Genomic DNA, 17415 nt, shown 5'->3' with positions numbered 1-17415 from the left:
CTACAAGGCAAGGAAATTATAATGAAATCAATGAAGCCTTTCATACCAAAATGGATTTAATCTAAATACCCGTATTATTCTTTTAGGTATTTTTTTTAGATCATGCAGAGAATATGTTCATTGTAAAATATAAGATCATTCATTGGAAATATAGAATTTAAAAATATAGTAACACCTAAAAACTTAATATGTCAATTTGGAGTCAATACAATGGCACGTAAAGTGAAGTGAAAGACCTAAATATATATTTTTTCTTAAATATTGTTGATTATAGCCAACTTGAAGTGTCCAAACTCTGAAAGCTTATTTTTATATTTTCTTCAGATTTAATCAACATTATCATACTAGAATATATAATAAATATAGAAAGAAAGTACTAAGCATTTCTTAGTGATCTACTCAAATTAATTGTGCTTACTATTGGAAAATAAAATTCAAACTAGTCACAGCAGTAACACTAGAAAAAGAAACATTATTTCCAGTTTGTCCCTCCTCATGCTCCTTTCACATCTGCTGAGAATTCACAAAAAAAGGCCTTAATATTTTCATAGATAACGAAATAGGCTTAAAGCATTCAAAATCATTTCCTTCTTTTTTTTAAGTGAAACTACAACAGGAAACAATACTATAAAGGAAGGAGTTAAAGTAAGTTAATTGGTAACATGACAGAACCAATAAATTGGTCTGGAAAAAGCAGAAGGCAGATGATGAAATTGCACTTAATTCTGAAGCGATTCAGATCTATTCTCACTCCTTTCTAATAAAATAAGCATTTGCAACATGGTTTCTTACCTTCCCTTACAAAAAGTCTCAGCACAACCATTTATACATTCTAGTTTTTTAACATCTGGTCATAACTGATAAACAGGGTCACACAATTTTACTCTACCGAGTTTGCTGATCTGTATCACACTGCTTTGTGGCAGAATCAGACAGTTCTAATACAGGATTTACAAACCCAGAATACTCAGAATTGCCATTATCATCCATTTCGGCACTAACAAAATCATTCTCCCATTCCAGGCCATTGGAATCATCGGAGGCTGATGTAGGATTACTTCCTGTCTTCTTGCTGCTATACTTAAGCGCTGCCCGGAGAATGTCTTCCTCTGTTTTGGAACGTTCTCTCATGGGAAGCGTTCTGTTCATTCCTATGATTTGAACACAGATTTTCTACCTTTAAATGCAGATATATTAAAAGACGTCCTCATATAGTTTTTATATAACTATCAAACTTGATTTGTAAACTAACTTTAAAAGTCAGTCCTATGTAGATTTTCTTCAGGGAAATAGTTGGGGTCTACTCCTGAAATATGCCTTACATAAAATATTACTATTTACTAAACAGCATTTCTAATGTATCACTGATAATCTACCAAGATAAAACTTCTGAAGAACAAAAAAATAAACAGAAAAGATGGATGATTTCACTTGCTATCCGTCTTATGCTGCTAAATCAAGGTATGTTGGCCAAGATCCTTCCCAGTTACATTACTTCTACTTCCCAAGAATGACAACTTTCTAATGAGAACAATATGCTTTTCCAGTGCTAAATTCCAGTTAGTGTTGTACTCATTTCGGAGAAATCCGATGAGCTAATCCCCCTAACTCTTTAAGCATCATCATCATCCCCTCTGTACAGAAGAGGCAATGGAGAGGGAGGATAAGTGATTTCATAAGGTCACACAGCGACAAGTGGTAAATCAAGATTGAGATGGACTCAGTCGAGCCCTGAGGCTTTCTGACTCCATCATAACAGAGTAGAAAAGTTTTGAGGCGAAATTGTATTAGTTTTAATGTTGAAGAGAAAGAAACTGGTAAGCTGAAAGCATCAAAAATCTTGACGGGAAAAAAAAATCCCATTTTATTAGCAGAAGGAAGGGAGAACAGAAATCTGAGTTTATAGAATCAACACTGGTGACAGAATCAAAATCTAGAATTGCCAAAGAGGTTGTGGAAAAATAGGGCTCAACACATTCAATGATTTTGTTCTCGATCTTAAAAATCATATCCTATAGTAACAGAAGAATAATTAAATCGACATCACCCCTGAAAAGTCACAAAGACACAACTCAGCAAAGTGAGCTATTCCACAGATAAAAGTATGAGCCAGATGCTAATACACTTCTGTAAATTTCTTTCTGTTGATTTGTGTATATCAACCCAGAAGTAGGTTTTTAGTGGGCTCTGTCCTCGATCTAGTCCAGTTTAATAACTTCAATAAACATCTACAATGTCATTTTACCTACACATATGAAGAACATGTGGTGTGGATATAACAAAATCACTAATTGAAAGAACTGAAAGGTATGGATCAAACGTAAGATGTTAAAATCCGGGGCTGGTGGGAGAGCTTCCCGCGGTAGTCCCTAGTGTGGAGGTGTGGCCATCTTTGTTGGCCTGGTGCAATAAAAACTCAGTGTTTGTTTTTCTAATAGAGTGGCGTGCAAGTAGACTCGCAGGGGGTCCCTCCCCACCTGCTGGCACAGCAGCGTGGGTGAGCGTCTCCTTTCGTTCGAGAAGCCGGGTGGTCCTGAAGGCACCGTGTCCTGGTGCTGCCCGCGGGCCTCCTCCGAGGCGGAGACGGAGGAATGCGCCCTGAGGTCTTCTGACGAAGTCCTGGATGAGTGTGTGTGCTGACTTAAAGGTTTTATTTGGAGTTCTAGGACTCCAAAGGGTGATTAAAAAAAATTTTTTTTGTAATTGTAAAAAGGATATGTAGTAAGAGAAAGCTTAATAAACTCAAGGGTTTATTGAAATAGCAAAAAAAAAAAAAAAAAAGATGTTAAAATCAGAAAATGAATATAAAGCATGATGCTTATGATCCAAACAGGCAATAACAAATACAGGATTGGGAAAACAATGTTTACCTGAGAATAAAGTGAATGCACTCTTTGATATATGATAAAGTTACCCAAGTTCCCAATGTGCCTATTGATAAAACAAACGGTTTGAAAACAGGGTATCTAAGATTGATTTGATCTTAAAATTCTACAAAATTTTAAATTACTATTTTTCCTAAAGTTTATATTTTGTAATCCAGTCTTCCTTTTTAGGCTGCTTATTTAAAATAAAAATAATATGAAAACTGGGATCTTATTCAGTGAACTAGATTTTAAAACATAACATTTTTAACTACAATTTTGCATAGTTGATATACTCCTGTTATATAAGCCCTTGGTGTCATATATATATATAAAATTTGATCCTCACAACATTCATCCATTTATTTGCTTAGATATTTTTTAACCAGCTACATGTGCCAGGTATATTTAGACTACGTGACAGTGAAATATTATTCTTTAAAGTAGGTTTATTATTCCCTTCTTAAGATGAACAAGTTGAAGTTGAAAAGAAATGACTACTATAAAATGCTGTAGTCGGGGAGATGTACAGTTAACATCAAATTCATATCTCAAGTAGTTTTTATTTTTATCAAAGTAACTAACAAGAAGCAGTGTTTAGCTTACCAATTACCACACTGATTAATATGCTGGTGTCCCACATCTAGTACCCAGCAAGATACCAACTGCCCACTGATATGTCTCCCACGAGGCAGTGGTGACCACTCAAGTGACTGGGATCCCGCCTCTAAGGAACACTGGGACTGTTTCTGACTTCTAGTGTCTGAACCAGCCCAGCCTCCGTGTTCGGGGGCTTTTGGGAAATGAACCAGTGAATAGCAGCTTGTTTGGTCTCTCTCTGCCTCACAAATGAAAATCAACATTAAGAAAAGAGAATGACATTGCTAATATATATTTATATATTATATATATATATAAATTATATATAATACGTCAAGTTAATGAAGTTTTAGCTTTAGATTATCCACAAGAGGACAGTAATCCTTCATGAGCTGGGTTACAAAAACTTTAAGAAATTAACATTTATTTTCTAAATCTCAAAGAACATTAAAAATTAAGCGTTTCTATTACTTCTCAGTCTTTTGGCTAAGATCAAGTGTAAAAATTAAGCATTTCCTAAACAATCGATTGCCACAAGATAAACACTAATACAAGAGTCCAAGGGATTTTTGTATCTATTTTCCAAGGACTTGTGATCTTCTCTGCTTAAATGAAGTAATAGGGAGAAGATTTACAAAAATCAACATAGATCATTTTTTAAGATAAAATTTTGAATTACAGAATACCTTCTTCATCCTCCCATTCCAGGTCTAAGGATGTGCTGTCATCATTCCCACTGGTTGACTTGGTTTTGGTCATTAGATCACAGCTGCTTTCTGTATTTGGTGTAAGAACTGTGGCATCAGATGAGAGTCCTGCAGCAGACGGCAAACAAGTCACCCACACATGTAACCACAACAGTAATGTTCTTGGACAACAACTCTCTGTCAAATCAGTATTGCTTTTAGGGCCCAGCAGCGTGGCCTAGTGGCTAAAGTCCTCTCCTTGAAAGCCCCGGGATCCCATATGGACGCCGGTTCTAATCCTGGCAGCTCCATTTCCCATCCAGCTCCCTGCTTGTGGCCTGGGAAAGCAGTTGAGGACGGCCCAAAGCCTTGGGACCCTGCACCCACGTGGGAGACCTGGAAGAAGTTCCTGAATTCTGGCTTCAAATCGGCATAGCACTGGCCATTGCGGCTCACTTGGGGAGTGAATCATCAGACGGAAGATCTCCTCTCTGTCTCTCCTCCTCTGTGTATATCTGGCTGTAATAAAATGAATAAATCTTTAAAAAAAATATCAGTATTGCTTTAACCCTTGGAAACAATAAGTGAAACCATTACATTGTTATGTTTCTGTTAGGAACAGTTGTATAAGTGGTTTGTCACCCACTTTTATAACACACAAATATAAATGAATTATAAACTGTTTACATGGTTAATTTTAGATAATGTTTTCTAACAATCAATTAAGAAGATGGATTTAAAAAAGACAAAAGACTTGAAAGGCAGGCTACATTTTCTTTTTTTCAAAAATACACTTCCTAATTAAGATTTAAATTTATATTTTCAAAAGGAGCTGTTATTATGTTTCCCCTAATGAGTAGCACAGCAATCTACATTTTGGAAACCTGAAGAAATATTTTGATCTTAGAAATCAATTTGTAATACATTAAGTAAACTTTTGTATCATTTTCACCTTTCTTCTCTTTTTGCAGGGACAGGAGGGATAAGATCAGTACAGAAACGTAAAAAATAGTACTTGATTCCTTCAAGGGATCTATAGAAAGAGCTTGAGGTTTTTATTTGCTGCAATGCCCTTTTAAGTAGGAAGGATGATATTGTAAAAACAATGACTAGTTAGTAACTGTGTGCACAATATAGGTAGAAGGTCAAAAAATTCTATGGAGTAGGAACCAGGACCTCTGTTTAGTGCGGGCCAAAGTGAACTTAAAACACAACATATTTAAAAGACTTACTACTACTTCGGAAAACTTCATACTGTGACTTTATATTTCTCAAACATGATTCAAAGTCATCTTCTGGTCCTGAACTGCAAAAAGAGTGAATTGATGTATTTATTTTCACAGAAGATGCAAACTAGAGGCAACAGAATATATGCTTCAGTTAGTAACAGCATTCTGGTTAAAATGTCCACCTCGCATTTTCATAATTACCATAAAAATCGGAATAACCTAATGAAAATATCTTAATTTCCTAAAAACGACAATGAAACTAAAAAAAAAAAAAAGGAAAACCTGTAAAGTTCAGCTGTAAGTTAAACTTCACAATAATGGACAAGGTTCACTGAATGAACTGGATGAATGAACTGAACTGAATGAACTAGTGGAAATGAGACAGTAAGATATTTCTCCCAAAACAATCACAGCAGCTTTAAAAGAGGGGCCTAAGGCAAACACAACTACCTCAGGTGTAAGTAACTGACCTGAAGACACTGCATTACTGTGTCACTCTCTATATGGAAGATGTGATCACAGAGTAGAGTGAATCTAAATAAACAATCACCTTCTAGTTTAAGGAAAATAATTCTGTCAGAATTTTTACAATACAGTGTCTTTGAGAAGTAATTTTTAGGACACACAGAAACATGAATATATATATATAAACACATTGAAGTGAGCTGCAATTCCTTTAGAGATAAAAATTTTCTACTACAAAGGGAAGAAACACATTTCAGTATTTACCTTTGATATTCTCCATTGCTGGAAGGAAGACACTGCTGTAAAACTCTTTGCCTTTCTTGCTTTGGAAACAAAAGCAACCAAAATCACTCCACTGTGAAATTGCTTATTTTATAATTGCTGTTAAAATACGCATCATCAAAATACTTTTTCTGGTTTCTAAAACATACCCTTGAAGTTATTCAGTAAAGTCTTTTAAATTCATCATTGTTTACTCCCATATTCCCTTACATGTGGGTAATATTTTTTCTCCTTTAATCAGTAGATTATGATAAAGCATTTAGAAGATTCATTTTAAAAAAAACAAAACTTGTAAAACATTTATTGGTGTTCTTAACATTCTTACTATACCTATAGACATCGTAGTAAGTTGAAGCACTGAGGAGTAGGAAGGAAATAATTAGTGCAGTACAGTCAGCTCTATTCTGGGTAAAAATCAGTAGCATTAAAGCAAAGGATTTAAGATTTGGCTGAAGTAATTCAAAAAAGAAAAAGGTAATTATTCAGGATTTAAATAGGATTTAGATGAATGTTTCAAGTTCTGTATCCCTAGAATGGCCTTTACTGTTTGTTTCTCATCTATATTTTACAGATGGCTACATCACTGCCCTACAAGACTTGGAGTTAGGAAAATCAAATAAGCTGGCATATGCCTAAGTACGGTTGTGTGTAACAGAATATAGTGCACATGGATTATATGTCTTATGTCATTCAGTCACAGCAAAACAGAATTTTGGAAATCAAACCAATGGATGCTGCATATGGAATCCTTTTGGTTTTTACAAGGCAGGTGTTAGAAGACCCATTTTGGCAAAAAAAAAAGAAAGAAAAGAAAAAAAACCAAAAACAACAATAAAAAACAACCAGTATCTAAATCAAAAAGTAACACATTAATGACAGTTTATTTCTAAGCTTTTCTACTATTTAAGAATCAGAGGGGCTGGCACAAAGGCTCAATTAACCAATCAGCTGCCTGCAAACATCAGCATCCCATTTGGATGCTAGTTTCTGTCCCTGCTGTTCCACTTCCAATCTAGCTCCCTGTTTATGGCCTGGGAAAGCAGCAGAGACTGGCCCAAGCTATTGGAACCATACACCCTCATGGGAGAACCAGAAGAAGCTCCTGGCTCCTGATTGGCTCTGCTTTTCCTTTGTGGTCATTTGGGAAGTGAACCAGCAGATGCAAGATCTTTCTCTCTGTAAATCTGCCTTTCCAATAAAAATTTTCAAATCCTTAAAAAAAAAATTAACACAATATGATAGGAAAACAAAAAAGAAACTTCTCCAATATAATTTGCTGAAACATGAGAGAGAGAGAAACACAGTTCACACACAAGTCCCATAACAACATGACAATTTTCAGTTCCCTGTTTTACTACAGGACGTGTTCCTCGCACTACAATGAACAGCACTACGGTAAGGAATGGTCAGAACATGAAGATGGTACGAAGTAGTGCTCTGGACTGCCATTTAGTATCTGTTTGCAAAAGACTTACTTATTATTTGTCTCTCAGTTTCCTCAGCTATAAAATGAGGATTAAGAACACCACCTATCCCCTAAGACTGTTCTGAGGATTAAACAGGCAAAACATTGAAACTGCTAAGAACAGTTCCTGACACTTAGCCAGAGTTCCATAAAACTCTTTAACGTTGTTAGATATTATGCAAAATACGGTAAATCGGCTGCCTTTTCTGGCAAGATGCCAAAGACTGCTCAGGATCTAAACTCTCAACCTCCCAAGTATACAAGATGAGAGGTAAATTATATCTCAATGGGAACAAAATCACACAGCTTGTGATGCTATAAAGTATAGAAATTCTGGCAGTTGTAGGAACTGTGAAGGGGAAAAATGCTTTGGAAATACACCACACTACCAGTTTGGCAATGCTTTCCCTTTCAGAGTATTTTTCCAAGAGCACTGAAGTTTCCAGCATTAAATCATGTTGAAGATAAGCAAGAATAGCTGCTGCTTACCTGAAGCTAACCAGCACCTGATTCAAACATATAGATTTGATTCTATTTCTAGTTAATTAAAGGTTGACCAGTATGCCTTTTAAATTCCCAAGAACAGATGCATAGGTAATGTGTTGTTAAACAAGAAGCCCTTGACTCTAGTGGGAAAAAGGTCCAAGCAAAAGGTCTAAGATTTGTTAGAGAAAATAAGGAGAAAAGCAACCCTAGTGTATGTTGGGGTCTTCTCCCCTCACCTCCAAGAGCTTTCGCTGCTTTGCTGCCCTGGCTGCTTCACGCTGTGCAGCGTATAAAGCTTCTTCTTCTAGTCTTAACTTCTCCTCTTGTAAGGCTAACTGTATATGAACAAAACGATAAGGATTAACAAAACAGAACCTCTCTGACTGCTCTAAAGAGAAGATGCTTTTCTCACTTGTAAAACGAAAAATAAATTACTTAAAAAATAATCTCTGCAAGGCATAACAGAATTGAAATTTTTATGACTGTTCATTTCAATTCCTCCCTTTAGAAAGTAACTCAAAACTGATATGAAACAGATAGAATTCTTTAGAAACTTTTAGAAATTATAAAGGAATAACATCTAATTTCTTTAAACACACAGCTGTTTCTCTCCAGATCAGAACATTCAGTGGTCCTCATTTTCAGCAATCATTTCAACACTTCTCAGCCTAAATGTTGGTCCTCTTAAGTCAAACATGTTTAAAATTATGCCCAATCATCTCACTGTCTATCAAGTATACTACGCTTTCTCCAAATGCATGTCTCTATCTTTAAAAAATTTGATGCACATGTCCCCTTGATATTATTATTTCAAAACTATTAAAAATTATTAAGTATCCCAACTTTAAAAGTTTTTGGTGTTTATAAAAACACATACACTATTTTAACGATATGTCACAGTTAAGGTCAAAATCAAGTTTCAACAGTTTCTTTAGACAGATTTAATATCTATTACAGCTGAATTTAATGCTTTTGAAATCACTAATTGGTGCTAAACAATTTTTAAAATGTTAGTTCCATTTAGTTCAGTGATAACATTATAATTACAGGCTATTTTTGTAAGTATCAAATAATATTTTACAATCGCAAGTACTCGGTTTACTGAATACATAAACAGACAAAAATTTTAAAAAGTGCAAAATAAAGTTGGTTTTAAACATGATGCATATTCCTATTGGCATTCCTATCTGTGAACTAAGAAATTATTTAAAAGAATATAAAATCTTCACTTTTTAATATTACAAAATTTCTGAGAAATCAAACTAAACAAAAAAAATTATGAAGGGCTGGAATAATTTTTTAAACCATTTTCATTTGACCCATTGACTATACATAATATATTATCTAATGACGGTAAATGAGGCTTCATGATGACATATATTTAAATAACATAGAAGACTATTTACCTCTCTTTGAATTTTCTTATCAAGGTCTTTCTGTTTTTCAGCAATAGAATCATAATGTCTTTCTTTTAGGTCAACAATTTCTTCCTCAGTAAGAGGCCTACAGAAAAAAAGGGGGGGAAAAAAAAGACCAGTTTGACAAAACACTCGTAGTCATTGAAATTCCCAAACTTTTCTGCAGTAAGTATACAAAAGTAATTACATACTACAACTGTTAAGAGTAAAAAGCAAATACTATAATACTTCCATTATAGCATATATACCGAGTATGATCATGTATCATCTGAGAAATTAATTTTTTTTTTAGGACAATCACCTTTAAGATGTTTCCCTCGATTCTAGCTCTGCTTTAGCCATCTAACCCTGGACCGTGGATCACAAAACAGAAACTTCAGCACAGTCCACTTGATCCTTCCCTCTTCTCCTTATGTACCTACAAGGTAAACTTCTCAGCTTTACTTCACTTACACCCAGTTTGGGCACTACTGCATATCCACAATGTTACCAATATACTCACCTTCTTGCACTCAGCTCACTACATTCTGACCTTGGAGTACTTCCATGATTAGCCCTTTGCAATCTGGTCCGCAGGGCCAGGCTCCAGGACTAGTCCTCTCACATTCAACTTGATTCTTACTTCTTTCCTCTTAAAAGAATTCCATCCCACTTTAAGAAACAGGGAGTAAGTATCAAGCATCAATTTCTTCAGCCTCTTGCCGCGCCCTAACTTAAGTATATTCTTTCCTTCATCTTCCAAAGGTAATGTTCCCTAATGACTACACTTAATGATCCATTCCTGATATCATCTCCTCTCCACTCCAGATAATTCTTTGGGACTCTGCTCCATCGATTAGCACTTCTCTTTAACCTTATCCATTTGTTTTTATGTCTCCTCCAGGTGAAGAAAGGCAAAAAAACATGATTTGATCTGTATCTATCTCTAGCTATTGCTCCTTTTCTCCTTCCCCTTCAGCCAAAATTCTCAAACTTAAATACACACATTATCAACAGTTAGCATATCTAAACTTACTATGTGCCAGGCTCTCTTCTAGATGCTTTATATTTATTAAATAATTTTAATCGCAACAATCTTTTATGGTAGATATAGAGATTAATTATGCATATGAAGGATATGAGACAAGACTAAGACTGAGTTCAAGTGAGTCACACAGCACATGACAAAGCCAGCATTTAAATCCAGGCAGTCCAACTTCTCACTTACGCCTCAGTTCACTGCCACTACCTCGGCTCTCATCACCCCAGCTGCAGCAAAGGTGGCCGATGGTCTCTCCATTGCCAAACACAACAAACAATCGTAAGGCCCTCCCTGATCACCTCCGTTTCAGGTCACAGAGCTGGCCAATCTCTCTAAGCCACCTATCTGTCTCCACTCCCTAATTTGTTCCCCATGTTCTCTCAGTTCTGCAGGCTATTTCTTGATCGTCTTTAGACGCCTCTCCTAAAACTGCCATGGCTAACTGCTAACTGGCAAAGTAAAGGTAATGTCTCCTATTTCTGTTCCTCTACCCTAGAGCTCTTTTTTTTTTTTTTTTAGATAATAAAATACAGGCTTTAATATCTAGTTCATAAAGTTTTAACAGTTGTAGACATTAATGTAACTTCCATCCAAAGAAAGATACATAATGTTCCTATCACCCCAACACTCTCCTAGAGCCCCTTTCCAATTAGTCTTCTTTTTGCTTATGTAATTTCTTTGTCTGGAATGTTCTCTGCCTGGACGGAAGCTACTAACCAAGCCTTTGAGAATCAACCCAGGTGCCATCCCCGATTAAAAAAAACTACTGGACACACCTCATACTCCTAAAAAGGGCCTCTCCTTTAGGGTTTCCTAACTGCTACTTAATTGCTTTTCCACCTCATGTTGAAATCGGTCACCTCCAGGATCTATCCCACAGACCAGATTTTTCCTTGTCTGGTATTTTAATCCCAGTGTCTAGGAAGTGCCTGGTACATAAAAATTGTTTAATAAATGTTTGCTACACTGAAAAAATTAAGGAATACACATTCGAAATATGAACTAGCATACAAAAATATCTTCTTGATATCAAAACTGAGTTAAAACAAATGCTTAATTTTCAAGTAATGTATCATTAAAGATCGCTTAAATAAATTATAGTACCAAGATTCTAATTTTCTATTGAAAGATGTAAAAAACTTGGTTAGCAGAAAATGTTAGAAGGAAAGAAAAGCAAAATAACTTGATTATATTTATCAACGGATTTTAAGAAACTAAAGAACATACAACTTAGGTTCAAATAGGATAGTACAAACATCAAACTTTTTAGTGTTCTGTACCATCTTCTAAGGAATATATTGTTTCAGTCTTATTAGAAAGACAAAATTAAGGTTTTGAAACAAGAACCCTTCAATGTTTTAAAGTAAGCAAGTGACAGAGTCTAAATTCTTAGGGAGTTAAAATCTTACCTATGACTGCTTCCTGGGCTCTCTCCCTGTGTAAAGAACAAAAGGTTAAATATTACTAGATAAATTCTACTTAAGACAAGCCAATCAGACTTTTGTTCAACATAATCTATTTTCTATTTACGTAGTTTTGTTACAGGAAATAAACTTGATTATTAAAAGTCTTTGAAACAAAAAAGCTTTAAATTTTTAGAATGAAAAGCAGGTCCAAGGGAGGAGAAGGAGTGTGCAGACCCGGACAGTGAGTGTAGTTAAGTGGGAAATCACCACACGCAACAGCTAACTACACCAGCACACGACACACACTCATTCAATGTAAAACACACATTTTTCTGTGTATTTTAAGACTGCTGTGCTAGCAATCCATCTTAAAGTCAAATGAGTTTTGTATGAAATATATTTACCAAATAACTGATAAAATAGCTAAAGTTAGAAACTATACAGAGAACATGTTCAAATTCCACTTTCAGAATCTATGAACACCCCGGTATAGGCACGGATTTGTTCTGACATATCTTACCTATTTGTCAATAGAGGTAAGTAGTATTCTTTTTAAAGTTTTCTGAGTTCCATAAAATGTTGTAAAACCTATGTGTGTGGGTGTGTGTGCATATTTTTGTAGTATTATATGCTACTTGGCAGAGAATTCTGAATTGTTGGCTAATACATACGAAGGTAAAAATTTTAACAATAACTGTTATAAATAATGGCATGACTGATGAGAACGAGGAATACGGGTTTTGCGTGACGAAGGAGATACTTACTTCATCGCTCCCTACTAGATTCTCAAACTGAAAGAGTGAGAAAATGAGTGTTAGCAGAGCTATTTGTCCAAACTACATCATCTAATAAGCAGGTGCATCACTTTCCTCATCTTACAGTTAATGTGCACCTTTTTACATGTCAACTCATATGACATATTCAAAACTCCTGTGAAATGGCTGAGGCAAACATGCTATTGTTCTTAATTTATGATCTTTTGCGAAAATCAAAGACAATTACAACAATTTTCTATATGAACTGAAACTCTGACCCAAACTTGATGATTTATATAAGAATATTCTAACTTACCTCAGTTCCAAAGAAGTTATTTAATTTATTAAAAAGGAGGGACCTTAAAGATACCCAAATAATGTTTTGTAAGCATTCATACATAATTCATTAATTACTTATGAAAATGTACTAGATAGTATTCACCATTTCCAAACACGTCTATCTAGATACGAATGTTATAATAGGATATTATTTAAAATGACCTAATAAAAGTCATCAGTTTACATTTAACCAAAATATTTATAAATACAAATAAGCACTTGAAAGAAAAAGTATTTTGGTGTTAATACTGTTCTAAGACTGAGGAGAAGCAATTCAAATAGTTTAGAAAATAACAGTCTAAGATAACAAAAGTGAAAGTTATCTTACACTTATTTTTTTTATTGGTGTGTGGGTTTTTGTTGTTGTTTTTCAACCCTTTCCTGGCTTATGTGTTTCCTTATTCAATATATAAATCGTGAATTTCAGTGTTCAAGTGTTGGAACCAGGAAGTTTTGGGCTGTAGTTCATTTTTTACCACATAAGACGTTGTGCAATAGGAACAGAGCTCCATTTCCCCACCTGCCTAAAGCCTCTATTTCTTATCCATACAACAGGGTTACTAGCACCTGCTTCTAACAGAGTTGTTACAAGGATTATGCACAGAGAATACCCCTAAATGGTGTGCCTGGTACACAGAATCAACTCTGCCAAACAGGACTGAATCAATGGGAGCTTCTATTATGTTTTACACAGAAAATGCAAATCAATGACTTCTGCTATGGAGACACTGAAAATCAATCACTGCCCTAAGGAAGTCACAATTACTAACAGAAGAGTCCCTTCTCCCCAAGCGATGTGGGGTGAATATCAAACTCAAAGTCACCCTAGAAATAGCACCTTAATATCCGCCAAGTTCCACATTGACTTTTCCCCACTGCTTCATCGGCATCAACAATACTAAAATACAGGGTCTGGCGTGATAGCATAGTGGTTAAAGTCCTCGCCTTGCACGCGCCAGGATCCCATACGGGTGCCGGTTCTAATCCCGGTGGTCCCGCTTCCCATCCAGCTCCCTGCATGTGGCCTGGGAAAGCAGTCGAGGACGGTCCAAAGCCTTGGGACCCTGCATCCATGTGGGAGCTCCTGGTTCCTGGCTTTGGATTGGCTCAGCTCCAGCCGTTGCGGCTCACTTGGTGAGTGAACAATCAGACAGAAGATCTTCCTCTCTGTCTCTCCTCCTCTCTGTATATCTGGCTTTCCAATAAAAATAAATAAATCTTTAGAAAAAATGCTGAAATACAAGCAGTCCATATTAATTTGAGTCCATTCCTTTCTCCTTAGCTAAAGCCTTTTCTGTCTTTCTCAAGGGCTTCTTGGCCAATCAAACCTGTGACTCTACTTACCTCAATTGTTAAGTGCTCACCTCTTGAGCATGTTCTGAAATACTTAGATCTGAGGAGAAAAACCGAAAAAAAAGCACTTAAAAAATCACACAACTAATATAAAATTAAAATATTATAGCAGCATTAAAAACATGTCCTGAGGGCCCAGCGACGTGGCCTAGTGGCTAAAGTCCTCGCCTTGGACGCCCTGGGATCCCTTATGGGCGCCGGTTCTAATCCCAGCAGCTCCACTTCCCATCCAGCTCCCTGCTTGTGGCCTGGGAAAGCAGTTGAGGACGGCCCACTGCATTGGGACACTGCACCCGCATGGGAGACCCGGAAGAGGTTCCAGGTTCCTGGCTTCGGATCGGCGCAGCACCGGCCCGTTGCGGCTCACTTGGGGAGTGAATCATCGGACGGAAGATCTTCCTCTCTGTCTCTCCTCTCTGTATATCTGACTTTGTAATAAAATAAATAAATCTTTAAAACAAACAAAACAAAAAAAAACAACAAAAAAAACATGTCCTGAGAATAATCTTTAAGTACTCTAACATTCATTTACAAAAAGGAATAAGCAACTTTACCTAAGAATGCAAATGTTCTAAATTTTTGAATTTCGTTATCAATTTTTCTAGTCAACCAAAACTGTTGCTTTCAGTATTTACTAAGCCTATTATAAATTAATTTACTATAGTTACTATACAGAACACAATTACATTTTTAAATCTGATTTTACTCTAATGTTAAAGATACTAATGTGTTACACGTAAGTATATGTTCCCAATTTCATGAAACATACAGTGAATATCAAGAGTCTAGGACATACATTGCAGTAAGTTATAAGCAGTTTTCTCTGGATGGTGGGATCTTATTATTTTTGTATGAGGCTCTTAAAGTTTTCTTTTCATGCTCTTACAAATAAGAAAAGCAATGCACATGTTCATATATGTCAACCAGACAATTTATTGTACTAACTGCTCCATCTAGGACCAAATATTGACTTTTATTTTAATCGGGTTTTTTTTGTTTGTTTTGTTTTTACACGTAGGCAAATAAGCATCTTCTGCATTCTACATGCACCAAAGCTGAGCCCACACTCCCTCTATGTAGTATGCAAGTTGGTCCGGGACAGAACCACTCAAACTTCTTTCCTCGGCCAGAGACGGAGGCTAGGTTTGTAACCCCTACTGATGGAGGAGAGAGCACCCCGCTGCCCCCCGAGATCTCAGTTCACACCGACAGCTCCTAACATGTCAGGATTACTGGACAGACAGCACCCCTTCAGGAACTGGAGAGACTTCTACGATTATAAGTGAGTATGGAGGGGGTTGACAAGTTTAGTGATAGAACTATACTTAAAATCCCATATAATCATGCCTGAAGAACAAAAATAACAATAAAGCCACTGTTTTTTTTTTCTTGTTGTAATCTTTATCTATAGATATAGTTTCATTACCCACTTAAAAAACACAATGGGAAAAGACAAAGATTTGGTATTATTATTCCAAAGAGCTCACAGAACAAATCCAATATAAATAGAATACTCTCTGTCCTCTAGCTACCCTTTTTCAATACACACAGAAATAAGTTGAACCTTCCAGTCGCATTCTGTTCTGGCATTAGGACACCTGCTTACAGCGCTTCTCTGCCTGCGATCATCACTTTCTCCCTAAATGAAGAACCTGACTGATTAATCTGTTTCCTCGTTCAGTCTTAGTGAATGGTACAACTGAATAATGAAACATAGATAACAAAAGGATCCAAATATAAGCCATCGGTATGAGCTCACTTAAACCAATACCTTAAGCTGAGTACAACAATTGTCCAAATCAAGGGAAATACCTTTGGAAAATACATCCATATTAAACAGAACACTGTAAAATCTGAAACCTATTTCTAGTACACCAGTTGTTGTCTGCCGTACCACGCCCATTCAGCTACGTGAGACTCATGATCACACATGACTAACTCCGATTCTGACCAGGCTGGACCACAGACATCCCCCAGGATCACACAGAAACTGAGCAGACACCACCATCCGCCCATTGCAATTCCCTACGGAGTGCTGGAACCCCAGAGCTGCTGGTCTAACTTCCTGACAATCTGCAAGGAGAGAACTGAAATCAACTCCAGGAGTGCTCAGGCGGTTTTTAAGCCAGCCCAAAGGACCACTTGCATTTCTGCTCTGTTCATAATATAGCTATTATTGAGAAAACAAATATCCTTATAATAAATCACATCTTTTGTGTAAGTTTGATTTGGGTTTATGTCCCCACAATCAAAGCTGTGACTGATAAACAAGTGTTTAAGCGACAAAATGACAGAGGAGTAACCCCATTTAAAGTACTGAGAGACATATTAAGTAATAATAATGAACAATTTAAAACGGAAGATAAATAGACAGCAAAATAAGCTATAAAATAACTCAGGAATTTCCTTTTAAGACTTTCCCTTTGAGATCTTATTCAAACGGGCCTATAAGATTGATGCCCACCATTGTAAATATTATATTAATAGATTATAGTAAATATTCAATTTGGCAAATTCAGGGACAGCACAGTAATCTGAAGAGCTTTATTCTGCAATTTATTTAAAATGTATTTGAAAATAAGTCAAGGAGCATGTGATATACATATATATGTATGAATTATGATGTCTATTTTGCAATTATAGCACTGCCCATGTCTACAGAAGCCCCACATAATGTATATAGAGTACGCATTAAATCCAATTGTTGATATTCCGATATCATTTAGCCATAGGGAAAAAAAACAGTTTTTCATGTATTTTCCCGTATTTTCTACTTCTTTGTATGATACACATTTTAAATTATTTAGGAAGCCAGCTGTTTGAAAGTAGCATTTTGACCCTGGCACAGTAGCCTAGTGGCTAAAGTCCTCGCCTTGCATGTACTGGGATCCTGTTTGAGTGCTGCATGTTGTCCCGGAGTCTCCGTCGAGGACGGCCCAAAGCCTTGGCACCCTGCATCCACATGGAAGACCACGAAGATGCTCCTGGCTCTGCTCCAGCCATTGTGGCTACTTGGGGAGTGAACCAGCGGTTGGAAGATCTCTCC

The 17415-nt window shown here is 36.3% G+C and overlaps 1 protein-coding gene across 1 annotated transcript in view; it reads right to left on the bottom strand.

Annotated features, from left to right (window-relative positions):
• Positions 1–583: 583 nt before the first annotated feature.
• AP1AR (adaptor related protein complex 1 associated regulatory protein) overlaps positions 584–17415 on the bottom strand; it is a 35226-nt gene continuing 18394 nt past the window's right edge. Inside the window, exons 2-10 of the mRNA XM_004594522.2 lie at positions 14361–14409; positions 12687–12713; positions 11926–11951; positions 9484–9580; positions 8314–8412; positions 6109–6167; positions 5383–5456; positions 4151–4279; positions 584–1151 (exon numbers count right to left, since the gene is read on the bottom strand). Coding sequence (XP_004594579.2) covers positions 886–1151; positions 4151–4279; positions 5383–5456; positions 6109–6167; positions 8314–8412; positions 9484–9580; positions 11926–11951; positions 12687–12713; positions 14361–14409 — 826 coding nt within the window. The 3' untranslated portion in view covers positions 584–885. The remainder of the gene's footprint in view (positions 1152–4150; positions 4280–5382; positions 5457–6108; positions 6168–8313; positions 8413–9483; positions 9581–11925; positions 11952–12686; positions 12714–14360; positions 14410–17415) is intronic.

This window comes from Ochotona princeps, chromosome 7, assembly GCF_030435755.1.
Source record: "Ochotona princeps isolate mOchPri1 chromosome 7, mOchPri1.hap1, whole genome shotgun sequence".
In the NCBI taxonomy this organism is placed as follows: domain Eukaryota; kingdom Metazoa; phylum Chordata; class Mammalia; order Lagomorpha; family Ochotonidae; genus Ochotona; species Ochotona princeps.
This window is presented reverse-complemented; position numbering and strand designations above follow the sequence as displayed.